The sequence below is a fragment of the Delphinapterus leucas genome, chromosome 10 (genome assembly GCF_059928025.1).
Source record: "Delphinapterus leucas isolate spDelLeu-1000000601 "Yukka" chromosome 10, BTC_Dleu_Yukka2, whole genome shotgun sequence".
In the NCBI taxonomy this organism is placed as follows: Eukaryota; Metazoa; Chordata; class Mammalia; order Artiodactyla; family Monodontidae; genus Delphinapterus; species Delphinapterus leucas.
This window is the reverse complement of record NC_143138.1, coordinates 41,976,044-41,992,074: the sequence shown is the minus strand read 5'-3', so window position 1 is coordinate 41,992,074 and position 16,031 is coordinate 41,976,044. Positions and strand designations below refer to the sequence as shown.

Below are 16,031 nucleotides of genomic sequence, written 5' to 3'. Positions count from 1 at the left end.
ATTGTAATAAGGACAGTCACAAATGCACATTCATCTGATTATTTTGTTCCTGCTTTATAATCACTTGTATTACATCCTCATCTCAATCTTAGATGATTACTGGCAGGAGATTAAGTCAAAGACCCCAACACCAACACATTAAAATATGATGGCTGTAAAGCCTTAGTTAAGGCTTTATTTAAAAATTCTTCCCTCCTAAAAGTTCATAGGGGAAAAAATGATAGAAAATGGAATAAGCTATAAATTTAAGTTTGACACAGACAATAAATTACAGAATTGAAGTATCAGAAACCTCATGTCCCCTGCCAACAAAATGTACTCTTTTGAAAATTATGGGTTTCATGAAGGGGTGATGAAAACTGAAACCAATCCAAGGATTCAATGAAAGCTTAATGTCTGATTGGAAGGGATGCCTGTACTTCAATTTGGAGAAAATTTTGCTTTTAAAAATAGTATTATTTTTTAAAGTAATTCTGGTTCCTCATTAATTATACTATATGCTATAAAACAGAATGTGGTGTAAAAAATCCGGTTGGGGGAGAGAATTAATTGTCCATCTATCTTAAGACGAAGTAAATGTGCTTATTCTATCTTCAAGGCGTTCCACAGCACAGACCCTAACAGAATATTGTAATGACACTGCGCCATCATCCTACCCCCTAATTGTGCTGTTCTGTAAGATATTAAAGGGATCTCAGAAAAGCTTCTGTGATTTAAAATATTCCAAAATGTTAATCCTCTCCCAAATAGATGTCTCTGATGATTATAGTTTTAATTTACTCACTCAACTCAGAAATAAGTCCCTTTGATTTTAATGTCATAGGATGAGTTCTATTGTATAAACAGTTGGGCAAAAAGATCGAAATTACCAGATTTATTTTTTAAAAACAACAACCATGAAAGAAACAGCACAATACCATTCAAGAAATATTACTGAAAATAGAAATAAACTCTCATAAAATCTTGGGATAATACTTTTGTTATTTAAAAATTCTTACAAAGTAAAATCTCTTATTGAGGAATACACAACATGGGAAAGCCAGCCAAAAAAAAAAAAAGTGGAATTATAAAAGGCTCTAAAGAAAAACAAACATCATGTTATATCCTGTGACCTTTGAAGAATTCAAATATTTATTGTCCAAAACCAACATCTTAGCCAAGAGACCATTATCCACACTAGATAATTTTATTAGATATTTTAAATTAGATATCATGATATTTAAACGTAGATATTTTAAACTAGATATCATGATATTTACATGTTGTGGTACTAAAAATAAAAATAATAATTTTACTGAAGAGTATGTTTTATTCAAAATTAAAAACACAAAACCTCTCCCAAATGAACTTGCATTAGGTTCAATGCAAAGCGATACCACCATAGACATTTATGAAATGGGTTTATGATGCAATTTGAAATTAAGCTAATCATTCCTCATTTTTAATGACTGACTAATGGATTATAATCTCTAAAATCCACTGAATTGGAAGAGAAGAGAGCTGGCCAGCATGAGGGAAGGACACTGTGGCAGAACAGCCCCTATTCTCTCTGCCTGGCTACTGAGTGGGAGAGCTTCTTCCATTTCTGTGAAGGCAGGCACTTGTGACCAGATTTTGGAAATGTCCATCTGAAATGGGGAGAAGGTCTATGGTGAGGGAACACTTCTACTATGACTCCACATAATATTTAACTCTAGAAAATAGGATAAGGGGCATCTGGTGAAGGTGTCACTTCTTGAAGCCTCCTGAAACCTCCTGAAATTGGTGTTTTACGCCCATCTCATCTTTCAATGAACCATAGAAGGTCAAAATTCAGAAGAGAAGCTAGAGAAAAAGTTACAGATGGCCTCCTCACCTCCCACCTCCAGTTCAAGGCATTCAGATATATAGAGCATAGACTCTGGGCCACAGGTGGATAATTGGGAATTTGTTATCAGAGATACATGATATAAGAGATACTGCCAACCAATGTTCACCTATATACCACTTAGAATATCCCACTAACAATTCCTACTTTTTTAGACAAAAGAATATATAACAGTTTTATTCTCCAGATCATGCTAAAATAACAAGAATGTAGGCTCACAAGCCAGTGGTCAAAATACCACCTGGTTGCAAACATTAACATTTTGACAAATTATAACATTATTTGAAACACTATAATTGCACAGAAAAAAATGGGCTTCATGCAAAGATAAATTGCCAAAATAAATATCATAAAAATAGCATAAGAAACGTATCATGTCATAGACCTGGTAATTGATTTCACTTCAATTCTGATATGATCCTCCACTGGGGCTTCATTTGAGTATTTGTAATGGACTTATGAAACAAGGGGCTTTAATTTAATTTACCTACTGAAGCAGAATCCTGTAATTTTACAGTTAATGACTCAATAGCAAGTCAAAAATGCCCTGGAGCCATGTGAAAATAGCTGGGTCATTGGAAGGGATCTCAAACCCTCCCTCCCATTCATGGAGGTCAGATCAATGGCTGAGGAAAATGGATAAAGATGTTCAGGCCGTGATGGGATTTAAGAGGCTAAGTTGGATGTTTGGCTATAATATTTCCACCCTGTAGAAGCCACTATTAATCATCAAATTTCAAAGGTGGCCAGTTGCCCACACGTAACCCCATTTTACCTCTACTCTATTGATCAATGTGAATAGAGGTAGAAGCTCTTAAATATTAATAATCATTTAAAATTCCAAAGGACAGGGGTGTACCCAAATCTGAATCAAGTTTCTCAGAGCTGCTTAGTAGCTTGGATAACTCCAGGCTCCTACCAAGACTCTACCAATAAATCAGTGATGTCTCCAATTCTATCCAAGATGCTTTCACTACGTCATCCTAAACTAAGAGCAGCATTTTATTTTAGCAAAGGCAGAACTTGAAAAACAGAATTTTTTTTTAAACATAACAAAAATGACATAAGCAATTTTAGAAAACATCACCAAAATTCACTCTGCTTTTGAGCCAACACTGACCTTCTGTTCCAAAAGCAATGTGTTTGTTGGGATTGCTGCAAAAGCCTTGTAGCTGGACTTGGTCTTGTATTGCTAGAATGGGGGTAACCAGAAAGCAAGAGTGGAGTTGAAAAGGGGAAAGAATGTGACATAAATTTAGACTAGTTCTACCAAGTTAAACCACATGTTATCAAATGAAGAAAACAGTGATTATGCTTCAACAACTTGTTTCTGACAGAAAAAAATTAGTTTATCATTTTAATATTTTATTAGAATGAGAAGCAAAGAAATATCACAGTAAAATATCAGCCTAGAGATTATAGGCAAGTATATGCTATATCATTTCAGAACTTAAAAACATTCATTTTTACAAAGTTATATATAGATTTCTCATTAGCAGCATGCCCTGAGAAGAATACTATTGTATAAATATTTGGGGTATTTTTGCTTGATTCTCAAAGGAAAGCAATTCTTTTTTTATAGTGTCATAATTAACAAATATTATGCCAATAAGTTTAATTGAACTCAATACATTCTCTTGCATCATTCATAAAAACAATGATCAGAACACATAAAATTTAGCAGTAATTTTTAGAAAGTAGTATATTTTGAATAGAAGTGATATCAGCAATTTAACTCCATAACGGAAAAACTAGAAGGCCATGCTCTTGATCTTAATTTCATTTTTTTAAACCTTATCACCCTTTCCTGCACTTTCTAATACAGTGATGTTAATGAATCAGATGATAAAACATTCTGAGTTTTCTCAGAATGGGCCTCTCACTGTTGTGGCCTCTCCCATTGCAGAGCACAGGCTCCAGACGCGCAAGCTCAGCGGCCATGGCTCACGGGCCTAGCCGCTCCGCGACGAACCCATGTTTCCTGCATCGGCAGGCGGACTCTCAACCACTGCGCCACCAGGGAAGCCCAACATTCTGAGTTTTAAGTAAAACTCAGAGTAATCTAGTTCAGTTTTGGGAAGTATTTGGGGGAGAGGGTTGAGCGTGAGAAAGTTGTAGAAACCAGTATCATATACATAACCAAAGGCCCAGTTTTGATATTGTTCTGGGTCCCAAGCTGCTTAACTAAGCTCAAGGTTCCTCTCACTTCAAAAGCTCTCAGGCAACTTCCCCACTCGCCCAGAGCCAGCGGGAAACTGGCACGCAGCTCCAGGCTGTCTTCGTCCCCTGGAAAGAAGACCAAAGGATCTACAGAAGAAGACACGGTAATCAAGTAAAATAAAACCTTGAATTTTATGGATGGGATTGGTGTAACCTTCATTCAACTGGTGGTGAGGAAGGTAAGAGGCTGGCACATTCATATTCCTTAGGAAGAAGTTCAAGTAGAAAAAAATCCAAATGCCAGACCTGGAAGAAGAAAGTCTCTGGTCCCTTCAAGACTTGAGCTTACCTACTGAAGCAGAATCCTGTAATTTTATAATTAATGACTAAAGTCATTAATTATAAGTCTCTCTATTGATCCAGTGCTGCTATCGTCTCCAGAAAATAATGTATTTGGATAAGCACTAAAATAAAATGCCATCTCAGCGTGTGGAATTAGAGCTGACATCTATGACTAGGCGAATAACATGCATTGCCTCATTTAATTTTGCAGAATCCCTATAATTAAAGAGTCATTAGGAAAAGAAGATTGTGGTGAGCTCAGGTGACTCGTCTAAGACCACAGCCCATAAAAAACAAACAGATTTGGAATCCAGGTCCATCTGGATCCAATATCCATGCTTCTCTATAAGATACTTTTTCCCAAGGAATATCTAAACAGGCAAATAATGCAGAATAAAATATGTTATTAATACTCCACAATGGTTTGCGGATATTTAACTGTAGCAATAGTTGCAACAATAATAATAGATAACAATCACTACAAGCCAGGTACTGTTCTGAAACCTTAATGTGTATTATCTCATTTAGTTTTCACAACAAACCTATTATGTAGGTATTACATTATATTTACCTTATATATGGAAATTAAAACAGACAGATGTTAAGAAACTTATCCAAGGTCACTAGCTACTAAATCATAGCTGGGATTTGGACAAGGGTGCTCCAGCTCAACAACTGTGATTTACCTGCCATAAGCTCTTGCCTCTCCTTTCAGGATGCGTAATCATTTATAATGCTTGTCCGCAGCTGTCCTAAAGAATACAGTTGACGAAGCCTCTACAGAGCAATATCTTATTATAAATGTAATGCCATATAATCTTAGAATTAGAAGTGATATTGAAGGCAATCTGTTTCAACCCCCTCATCCAAGGCATCAATCTCTCTGATTCTCTGTTCAGGCACACCATGAACAATTGCCTACCTCCCAAGGCAGCACATTTAGGTCTAATTGTTAGAACTGGTACAAAATTCCCCTTTATACTGAGCCAAAATATGTTTCCTGCTAACTTACTCCTGTAGGACTTTGGTCCTCTTTTTCCCTGCTTGGACTAAGAGCTCTCTTCTGTGTGATAGTTATACTGCTGTTTCCACCTACCCCTTCCTTACTGATCCTCAGCTGAAGAATTTCACTATCCCTTTCCTCTGTCAATATTCCTTTAAATATTTTTTATTTAATTTTTATTTTATATTAGATTATAGTTGATTTACAATGTGTAAAAAAATGATACAAATGAACGTATTTATAAAACAGACTCACAGACCTCAAAACAAAATTTATGGGGACTTCCCTGGTGGCGCAGTGGTTAAGAATCTGCCTGCCAGTGCAGGGGACACGGGTTTGAGCCCTGGTCCGGGTGGATCCCCCATGCCGCAGAGCAACTAAACCCGTGTGCCACAGCTACTGAGTCTGCACTTTAGAGCCGATGAGCCATAGTTACTGAGCCCACGTGCCACAGCTACTGAAGCCCACGTGCCTAGAGCCCATGCAATGCAACAAAAGAAGCCACTGCAATGAGAAGCCCGCACCCTGCAATGAAGAGTAGCCCCCACTGGCCACAACTAGAGAAAGCCCACACGCAGCAGTGAAGACCCTACATAGCCAAAAAATTAAAAATAAAATAAAAGAACATTTACATTTCTTCTAAAAAAAATAAAAAATAAAAATTTATGGTTACCAAAGTGGAAACGTGGGGAGAAGGATAAATTAGGAATTGGGGATTAACACACTATTATATATAAATTTTTTAAAGGTGTGTTTATCTAGCTGTATTTTTAACACAAAGTAGAATATCATCATCACTGACATGATATTGACAATAAACTCAATTAATACAGTGAAGATGATACTCATTGGCATTGCCTCCCTGGTTTTTGTGGTGTGTTTAGAATACACAGAATGAAGTTGAAGTCATTTTATATTGTTGGATCACATTGAGTATGCTATTACCTAAAATTCCTAATCCTTTCGTCTTTTTCTTAACATTTGTTGAAATTAACCTTTATCCTGTAGTTATGCTTTTTTCCTTCTAGATCCAAAAATAGTACTTTAGGTATTATCTCTATCCAATTTCACAGATTAGATTTGTCAGTCATTGTAAACTGCAAAGATAATAATTTTATATTATTTCATGAACCATTTTTTATGCATATCATCTTTATCTTCATTCAAGTCACATACAAGGAGAGGGAGGTCTTGCCTACTGCATTCTGCCAACCTGGTGGGCATCAATCTATCTTGTAAATTTATTTGAATATGGCAGTTCAACTAATAGATTCACTCAACAAAATATTATTGAGTATCTACTTTGTGACATGCATTGCTCTAAGTATTGGTGATTCAGCAGTAAACAAACACACAAAACCTTTACTCTCTAGAGCTTACATCTTAATGAACTGAAACAAACAATAAACAAACAAATAAATAAGAAAGCAAAAGAAAAGCCATAGAGAGATAATAATATGCATAAAATTAAAATAAGGTGATGAGACAGACAGTGATCTCGAGGATGCTTTGGATTAAGCATTCAGAATTCACAGAAATATATCACTACTTCTCAAATATCTCTCCTTGTTCAAGATATCATGAAAGACATCACAAAAGCTAGAAGCTGGAAAGCATTCAATAAATGCCTTTTGCTTGAAGAAAATGTCTGACTTCCAGTTATAACTCTTTTGGTAAACATTCACAACCTAAGAATTTGCCATAATTTTCAGAATTTACCTTCCATTTTTTGTATTAAAAAAACAGCTTACTTCTTTTTTCTGGTAAATCTCCTTTTTTCCATCATTTACAATACTTCTTTTGCAATAAAATTAGAAATTTCATTTGTTTTTTGAGATACGATTTATCTAGACCAGGAGATATGAACTTATTTAGAGCAACTAGATGTCCTTTCTAGTTCTTCATCTATCTTGGGCTTTATGCATCTCTAAGACATATGTAGCCTTTCCTTCTCAGTCCAAACGTCATTCTTGTTGCCGTAAGAGATACTTTTTGTGTTCAGCATATTTCTTTTAGGTTCTCCTAACAATATCCAAATTTGGAGCATATTTCTTTTTTAGTATGTCAAGGCTTCCAGGTATGAAAGCAAATTCATTGGTTTCTCTTCCTTGGCTTAAAATTACAGATCACTCTAGTCACTGTAATTATAGCTTAAATAATAAGAATAGGCTGTAATATTACAGGCTGGAATCACCATTAGCTAGTCATACAAGGTAGAATCGACCAGCCTGACTTTGAATCCAGCAAAAAATTCAGTGATAACTACTATATCTCTCCAATTTGCAATCTATGCTTTTAGTCATCTTTCCATAAATATCTGTTAAATATTCACTACATAACAGGTACAGGGCAAAGTTTAGGTTTAAAACAGGAAATTGGGGCTTCCCTGGTGGCGCAGTGGTTGAGAGTCTGCCTGCCGATGCAGGGGACACGGGTTCGTGCCCTGGCCCGGGAAGATCCCACATGCCGCAGAGCGGCTGGGCCCGTGAGCCATGGACGCTGAGCCTGTGCGTCCGGAGCCTGTGCTCTGCAACAGGAGAGGCCACAACAGTGAGAGGCCCACGTACCGCAAAAAAAAAAAACAGGAAATTGCATTTTGTATGTAAGTTTATCAGAGCTAATTCTATTTATAGGCAGTGCTAGATATTGTAACATAAATCTTGGGTGTGAAGGTGGGGATAGCAAGAACACACCCTCCCCTTCAGAAAATATTTCCCACCACTCTCCTCACCACCACCCTCATCACTGACACATAAAATTCACCAGAGGCTCTAGTAATAAAGACCTATGAGATCTCAAAACAAACTGTACTATTTGCCTTGAGAATCAGGGATTTGAACTCATGGTTACACTTTAAGTACAGGTAAATGGCAGGACCTCAAATTACATAAACAACAAGACCCTGAGGAAGGGCCTGACCATACTCTCTCAAGAAGCATCACCTCCTTGGATGTCACCCTTTCAGAGAAACCTATCTCCGCCACCGAACATAAATTGGTGACAACCACCTCTTACCCTGCTATACTTTTCTCTATACTTATGATCTTCTAACATACAAGAAAATTTACTTATTGGGGAGGGGGAGGGTCGTGGACTGTTTCTCTTTCACTATAGAATATAAATGTTCTTTTAGCAGGCATTTTTTGCAATTCTATTTGTTTCAGCATCTTCACAACTTTGAAACTTGTACATAATGAGCACTCAATACATATTTATTTCACAAATGAGTGATTTTTTTTGAACTCAGATTGACCATTTTTGCTCATAGAGGTACATTTCATTCTGTTCCCAGATTATGTAAGGATCAGCAGAAATGGAGAAAGTCACATAGAGGCTTGTAACCAGCAAGTTTTCAGTGTGATATACTTGGAAATGTTATGATGCCTTAAAAGAATGAGAGTTTATAAATAAAACATCAACTATAAAAGTTCATAAAATATCTAAAAGCTCCCAACTGATTCCCTAACCAATCCATGTGTCCAGCTAGCTTTCAGGCCAGGACAGTAACACCACTGGAGCCCGCACAGAGCTTCAGACAATCATCATTGAGGGGCAAAATGTATAAGGTTTTGATGTAATGGCCATCCCAAATTTCCATATGGAGCACCATGATAACTCACTAGGAGAAGAATGTAAATTATAATGAAGGCAAAAGATATTGGGAACCCAAATACAACTCCATAGATTAATTTTCTGATATTCAGGTTTTCCCAAGGGGAAAAAGTGTCTCAGACAATATACACATTGATCAAAGAGCCATGGGAGCAACATTCAGGGAGACACCCATCCTGTCTAGGACCATGATTATAATGTGAAATAATATTTTTCAACCATATCTGAAATTAAAATATAGCCGTTATACTAATAAAAGCAGATTCAGAACTTTAAGATTCTATCTATGAAAAAGAAACATCAAACAAACCTTATACCTGAATTTAGCTCAGCCTAAGCTAGCTGTTCCAGTTCATTTTCATATCAAAGGACAGTAAGGCCAGACTTGGAACTAATATCTTTCAAGCATTGATGTTTTAATTTGATGGCTATCTGTATTCTAGGACCTTTCCTTTCAGGATCTGGCACTGAGTGAAGCTGATCTAAATCTGAAACTCTTTGACTTCAAAGAGGGTCCTGTGCTCAGATTAGCACCACAGTGGAACAAGCCAGACAAGAAACAGTCCCTAAAAGCATATAAATTCTTTGATATCCCAAAGCTTTTGTCTATTTCCTCCTATCAATCTATAAAGTAATCTTAGCAATTTAAACAAAACGAGTCAAACATCAAAAGAAACTGTGACAAGATTTATCTCTTCCAGTATCCAACAGTGTCCATTTTACTGAACTTTTTACACTCAAGTTACAATTCTTGCAAAGAATAGTTTTATATATATATATATATATATATATATACACATACTGACTTTTTACCTACAGAGATAACAGCAAGAAGCAAGGAGGAAATAAATATGACAAATATTTATATGATATATATATGATAAATATGACAAATAAATATGTCTCGAGAGAAACCAATTTTGCAAAAGTTATTATAAATTTTACCCATTATAAGAAACATTTTTTCTGTTCAAAGGAACAGATAAAAATGGATTAATTATAATCATTCTCCATATTTTCATACATGTTCATCAAATTTAAGAAGAATTTCTACAAGCCTGAACTTTATTAACTTGGATATAAAGAAAATAAGCAGAAAAAATAAAGCTAACACTGAAAATTCTTCAAAATTGGGGGCAGTAAATGAGCTGGGGAGGAACAGGTCTTCAAAAATCTTGATTTTAGGGCAAAAAAGGACTTCATCAGAAGCCGCTCTGGGCTCACTCTTTTCCAACTCTCCAAAAATGGGACAAAACATGAACAAAACAGAGTGAACCACAAACAGAAACCCTCTAAGAAGCCTGTGGAGTAGCACTACTTTTCATAGAGGTAAAGAATAAGTGTAAGGCAGTATGGTTTAAGAGATAATTGCCAATAAATTCAGGAAAAAGTAATGTTTAGATCACCAGGGGTTTTTTTTCAATACATTACAAATGAATTCCATAATCACACATATGTATTGAAAAGATCATCACCAGGTCATTTCACCTCAAATAAATCATATTTTCAAACTTAGAGAGAAAGTTAGATTTCCTCCATCCCATTTGCTTTGAAGTTTAAAATACAAGGACTTAATCATCTTGAAAAATACATTTTAAAATGATCCAAATATTATACAAGTTGATAATTCTAATCATCATTTCATTCCTTCATGAGAGTTAATAAATAAGGCTAAAATGATAATTAATATGAGTTATTGCTTTGTAGCAATAAATCTCAGTAATAAAGAACATGGCTTCAGAAATCAGTAGATTTCAATTAATATAAATGTCAGCTCTGCCAGTATAAGAAATGTAACCTGGGCAAGTTATTCACTGAACTACAGTTTCTTGGTATACAGAATGAAGAAAATAATATTACCAATCTCATATGGTCATGACAAAATTAACTAACATGGTCCCTTTTAATTAAATTTTAACTACTTTGCTTAACTACTAGGATAGTCCTTGACTCACAGAAAGTATTTGATATCTGTTACTGTAATTATCATTACTATCATCCCTATTCGATGATAAGGCCAATCTTCTTACATGTCCACATATACTCCTCTGGGATCATCTTCTGTATATTTGGTGGAGTTGTTTACCATTTCTGAAATGCCACCTGCTTTCCTCTTCATTAAGCTAAATCCTAAACATTTCCGACAGGCCTGACATTTATGATAACTTCCCTTACTAAACATATCCCATAATAATATTTCTCTTATACTGAATTCAGTGAACTCTTATACATAATCTGTATTACGTTATATTAATATTGCCTTATCCTTGTTTTCTAGCTTTACTGTAGATTTAATAACTCTCTATAGCGTCTCCACATTATATATATGTATATGTTGTTTTGCTGAATAAAATATATTTTTAAGATAAAGGATTATTTTCCTTAAAAATAAAACACATCCACAAAAAAGCTAGTATGATGGTGGGCATACAGTAGATGTCTAATGCATGCTTTTTAAGTTGAATTGTACTGTAACATATTAACAGCATCATGTGGGCTGTTTCATCTTTTCCATGGTAAGTTCATCATCCCAACAGTGACAGAGTTGAATACAATCTCCATGGAACCAACTTGGACACTCTAAAATGGTGTTAATTCAATGCACTGAACTGAAAATCCAAACCCCCTCCTAATACAGACACTTTCATAATTTTATTTCATTTATAGAATACTGATTGAATCCTAAGTGTCTAAACTCCATATCTTAAATTACATGAGAACAGTTGGGAAGCTGCTACACTCTAGGGCAGAGTTGCCTTCCTCCAGGAAAAAGGAACAATGAATGCTATGGGTAACTCCTTCAAATGTTTCCCTTCTCATATTAAAGTAAATGCTGATTTCACATCCTTCCTCAATGGGTCGCTTCAGAGCATTTAAAAGTCAATACTTCTCCTCTCTTAACTTTACTTCCCTCTACCCAGCCTGTCCATCCTTTCTGTATGTTATAATCATTAAGTATTCAGTGTTCATAATAAATCAAATAATTTTCACATACAAAGGAAATTTCTATTCTCTTTGCCCAACATATATATAGTTAAATCCATATTGATTTAGCTTGAGGTGTATGGAGAGCAATAAAGAAATCATCATGGTGGAAGGGGAAGAAAATTACTACTAATAAATAAATGCCAGCAGAGGAAATAGAAAGTTGTCAGATTGTCTGGGCAGTTATACGGGGCTTTATATATGATAATAGTCCATTTTACAGTAATCCTGTCTACTATTTTATCAGTACAGGGTATTCTGATGGACAATAGGGTCCATGTTATTAAAGAATCAGAAATGTATCATATTCCCAAATTCCATCTAACTGCTCTAAATTCCATCTTCGGGATCAATAATATAACTCATATTATGCCTGGAAAAAAATGCCCTTGGAGCCACAGATATAAAAGGTTACCATAAGAGGATTTGCAACATCAAAGAGGCTTTGAGAAACATACACAATTTTAGACCGTTTATAATTCATCTACACATTCAAATATACCAAATCTTAGATCCCCTTGCACTATCTCCTTGTAGGAACAGAAAGAATATCATAATTGATGATTTTTCCCCTGAAAAAAATGATTCCGTATTTCAAAAGAAACATGCACCATGCAACGTGCAAAAAAAAAAAAAAAATACCTTGTGTTTCTTATTTTCAGGGCCTGTTGACATGGACAATGCACAAGGTGAAATCAGCTCGTTGGTTCTTGTTAGAGAGATGGGAGGTGATGGGGATGAAACAGACGACCTGTGGTCAGATATGGAGCTTTCGGATTTCCCAAGTCTTGAAGGCAGGGTAAGATTTGGGTGCAGCGCTGAGGGACTGAGGTGGCGCACCTCGGTGGGCGGATTAGCACGAGGTAGAGCGGAGCACCCCAGTTGGGGAAGAGAGGCAGAGCCAGCGCTGGAGACAGGGTGTGGGGGAGGGGCTAAAGGTGTCGGCCCCGGGCCAGAGAGAGGTGCTGATGCTCTCTTGGATCTGTTTATCAGGTTTGAAAGAGCTGGGGAAGGATGGTAGCATTTCTCTGGAGAGGGGAGCCTGGCTCTTGGGTTAGTGGGAGGAGACACCGAAGACGATGCCGACGAAGCTAACGTAGAAGGATGTGGGGAAATATCCCTGGGCTTTCCTGGGCCCCTGAGGACAGCATCCTGTCTGCCCTTGGAAAACAAAGGAGAAAAGCTTGGAGGGACAGGAGGCAGACCTGTAGAACTGGAGGTACTGGTTTGCAGCTGGGAAATCATTGGGCTGCTCTTTAAAGAAGTGGGGGATGGCGTTTTCTCTACATTCAAAGAAGCAAGGCTGCTACTGCCCTGTTTCGGGGGAGAGAGGGAGGACGCCAGAGGAAGGGGAGCAGCTTTAGTGGAAAAAGGGAAGGGAAAGGATTGCTGGCTGAGATCAGAAACCTGGTTTTCCCTTTGCTCTGGAGACGCCGCTCGCAGGGAGCAACTTGAGAGGGATTTTTTAGGCGTAGGAGAGGCTTGTTTAATTTTTTGATCGAGTGTGAGGCTGGAAGAAGCCAGGGAGTTGAGAGAGAAGGTGGGACAGGATGCCGGGGAAAGGGGTCTTTGGTGAGAAGGGTTGGACTTGAGGATGGCAGTGAGGAGGGAAAGCCGGGAAGGCACTAGGGATTTCACCCCTGACGTTGAGAAGTTCCCGCTGGATGACACTTGGCTACAGACAGTGGAAGAAGAGCCGTGCAAAGGGGAGGGGAAGGGTTTGGGACTCGGAGAGAGTGAGTGCGTGACGATGCGGACCGGGATGTAGGAGGCTGAATTCGACTTCAGAGAAGCACCGGAGGGCAGCGAAGGAGAAGAGGTTCTCGGACTTTCTCTGGGACTAAGGACATGCGAGGTGACAGTCTTCTTGAGGACTTCAGACGTCAGGCCAGGTTTTTGCTGGACTGCACTTGGACTGGATGAGTGAGAACCTGATAATTGAGCGGGATGGGGGAACTGTGACGTCGAGGACGTGCCCTTCGGTGCAAAAAAGGGTGCAGAGTGAGCGGAAGTTTGAAAGTACATGGCTGTTTCTTCCACCAGGGCCCCACTGACATCCAGCCTCCTCGGGTGGAACTCCTCCAGGACAGAGGCTCCGGCTAGGTCGACTGGGACAGGTGGTGTTTTCTGATTAGTTGGAGAAACAAAGGAGAAAGCAGGTGGTTTATAGGCAAGCTGCTCAGAGGCAGTGGGAGAAGTTAACTAGAGGAAAGAGAAATAGACAGGGTCATAGGACATCATTTGTGAAACTGTCAAAACATTCTTGTCACTTGTACATTTATGCAAACAGTCTTATTAGTTTACACAAAAAGAGGCCCTTAAACCTCTGAGAAAATGGCAGAAATTCTGTTTTGCTAATGAGGCATTGCTTTGAATTTGAAATAAAATATAAATAAACGGTGAACTCTTAAGATACTATATCTCATTTATTCTCCAGAATGAACATCAATATAAAATTGTATTTGCATGTCTCCCTTTGGAAGATAATTCATTGACAAAAATCTAAAAGAGTTATCTTCTTTTGGAATTGTGTGATTTGAAAAGATTTAAATCACCGTCAATATAAATTTCAAAATGCACTTTGGAAAAGGAAATAGGTCTTCTTCCATTGCAAGAATATAAACCATAATATAATAATAATGAATACAATCCTTAAAAACTTTACCACACTTTGAATGTTAAAAATTCTAAAAACCTGGACTACTCCTACATATTGTAAACCTGAAAATAATGCCCAGAATTCAAAAGATGCAGTGCTTAACATCTACATAACTGTAACGAACTGAGAGACTGAAAGCCAAGGCCGAAACAGAGAGGGAGTTTTAGCTTATGAAAAATATTTTCCCTAATTACTTGCCAAAATGAACAGTTAATAAATGATGTGAGTTATGTTGGAAGGAATGAATAGATACTCTTTCATATGGAAAGAAGCCAGAGTACATTATCTTTTTTTTTTTTTAATTGGAGTATAATTGCTTTACAATGTTGTGTTAGTTTCTGCTGTAAAATGAAGTGAATCGACTATATACATACCTATATCCCCTCCTTCTTGGACCTCCTTCCCACCCCTGCCTCCATCCCACCCATCTAGGTTGTCACAGAGCACCGAGCTGAGCTCCCTGTGCTATAGAGCAGTTTCCCACTAGCTATCTATTTTACACATGGCAGTGCATTTATGTCAAACCTAATCTCACAATTCATCCCACCCTCCCCTTCCCCCACTGTGTCCACATGTCTGTTCTCTACGTCTATGTCTCTATAGGTGCCCTGCAAATAGGTTCATCTAATCTGCCTGAAACAAGGCAAGCCACCAATCCCACACCAAATAAAAAGAAAATAAAGAAATATTGTATCACTTTCAAGAGAAGCTAGGGAGAGCCTGTAAAATAACTGAGTACCTCTATTCTTGCGCAATTTTAAAAATTATCCAGTACTTTAAGACAAATACTGAAATTATAAATGATTCTAAAGCCAAATCTTTTAAACAGAGGTGTCCCTTTAAAATTATTGATTTGAGCCTATTGATCCATAAGAGAAAAGAAAATATTTGTACCTAATACAGAATTTAGGGAATATCTGTTATTCAAAATATTAATTTGTATTTATTAAGTTATATACTTAATTTATTAAGTTACATATTAAGTTGTATAATATTATATACATTGCATTACATAGCAGAAAAGTGTACGACCATAATAATTAAACTTAGCAAGAGCTTCATTTATAAACTCAGTAAAAGATATTTCTTGATTTTGCTCTATAACATGTTAAGAAGGTGTCCATCAGACCTAATGCAAAGATTTTCATATCATAGAGTTTTGAGTTCTAAAAATATTTAAAACTGATAAATTCAAACAACTCACCCCAAACTTCTAAGTTTCTGAGCAAATGTACCCAAAATATTCTTCTCTTTTTATATGTAAATTCATTTGTGTATTTGCAACACAGAATTCTTGCCACATAAATTATTTTTGAATAATTTTGGCATGTAACCCAGAATATCTGAAAATCATCAATAATTGAAAATCAAACAGAATTCAATCAAATTGAAAAAGAAAGCTT

General features: G+C 36.8%; 1 protein-coding gene across 1 annotated transcript in view; it reads right to left on the bottom strand.

Annotated features, from left to right (window-relative positions):
- MLIP (muscular LMNA interacting protein) overlaps nt 1-16,031 on the bottom strand; it is a 113,166-nt gene that overhangs the window by 75,922 nt on the left and 21,213 nt on the right. The window contains exons 4-5 of the mRNA XM_089918917.1: nt 12,612-14,171; nt 2,988-3,059 (exon numbers count right to left, since the gene is read on the bottom strand). Of these exons, the coding sequence (XP_089775043.1) occupies nt 2,988-3,059; nt 12,612-14,171 (1,632 nt within the window). The remainder of the gene's footprint in view (nt 1-2,987; nt 3,060-12,611; nt 14,172-16,031) is intronic.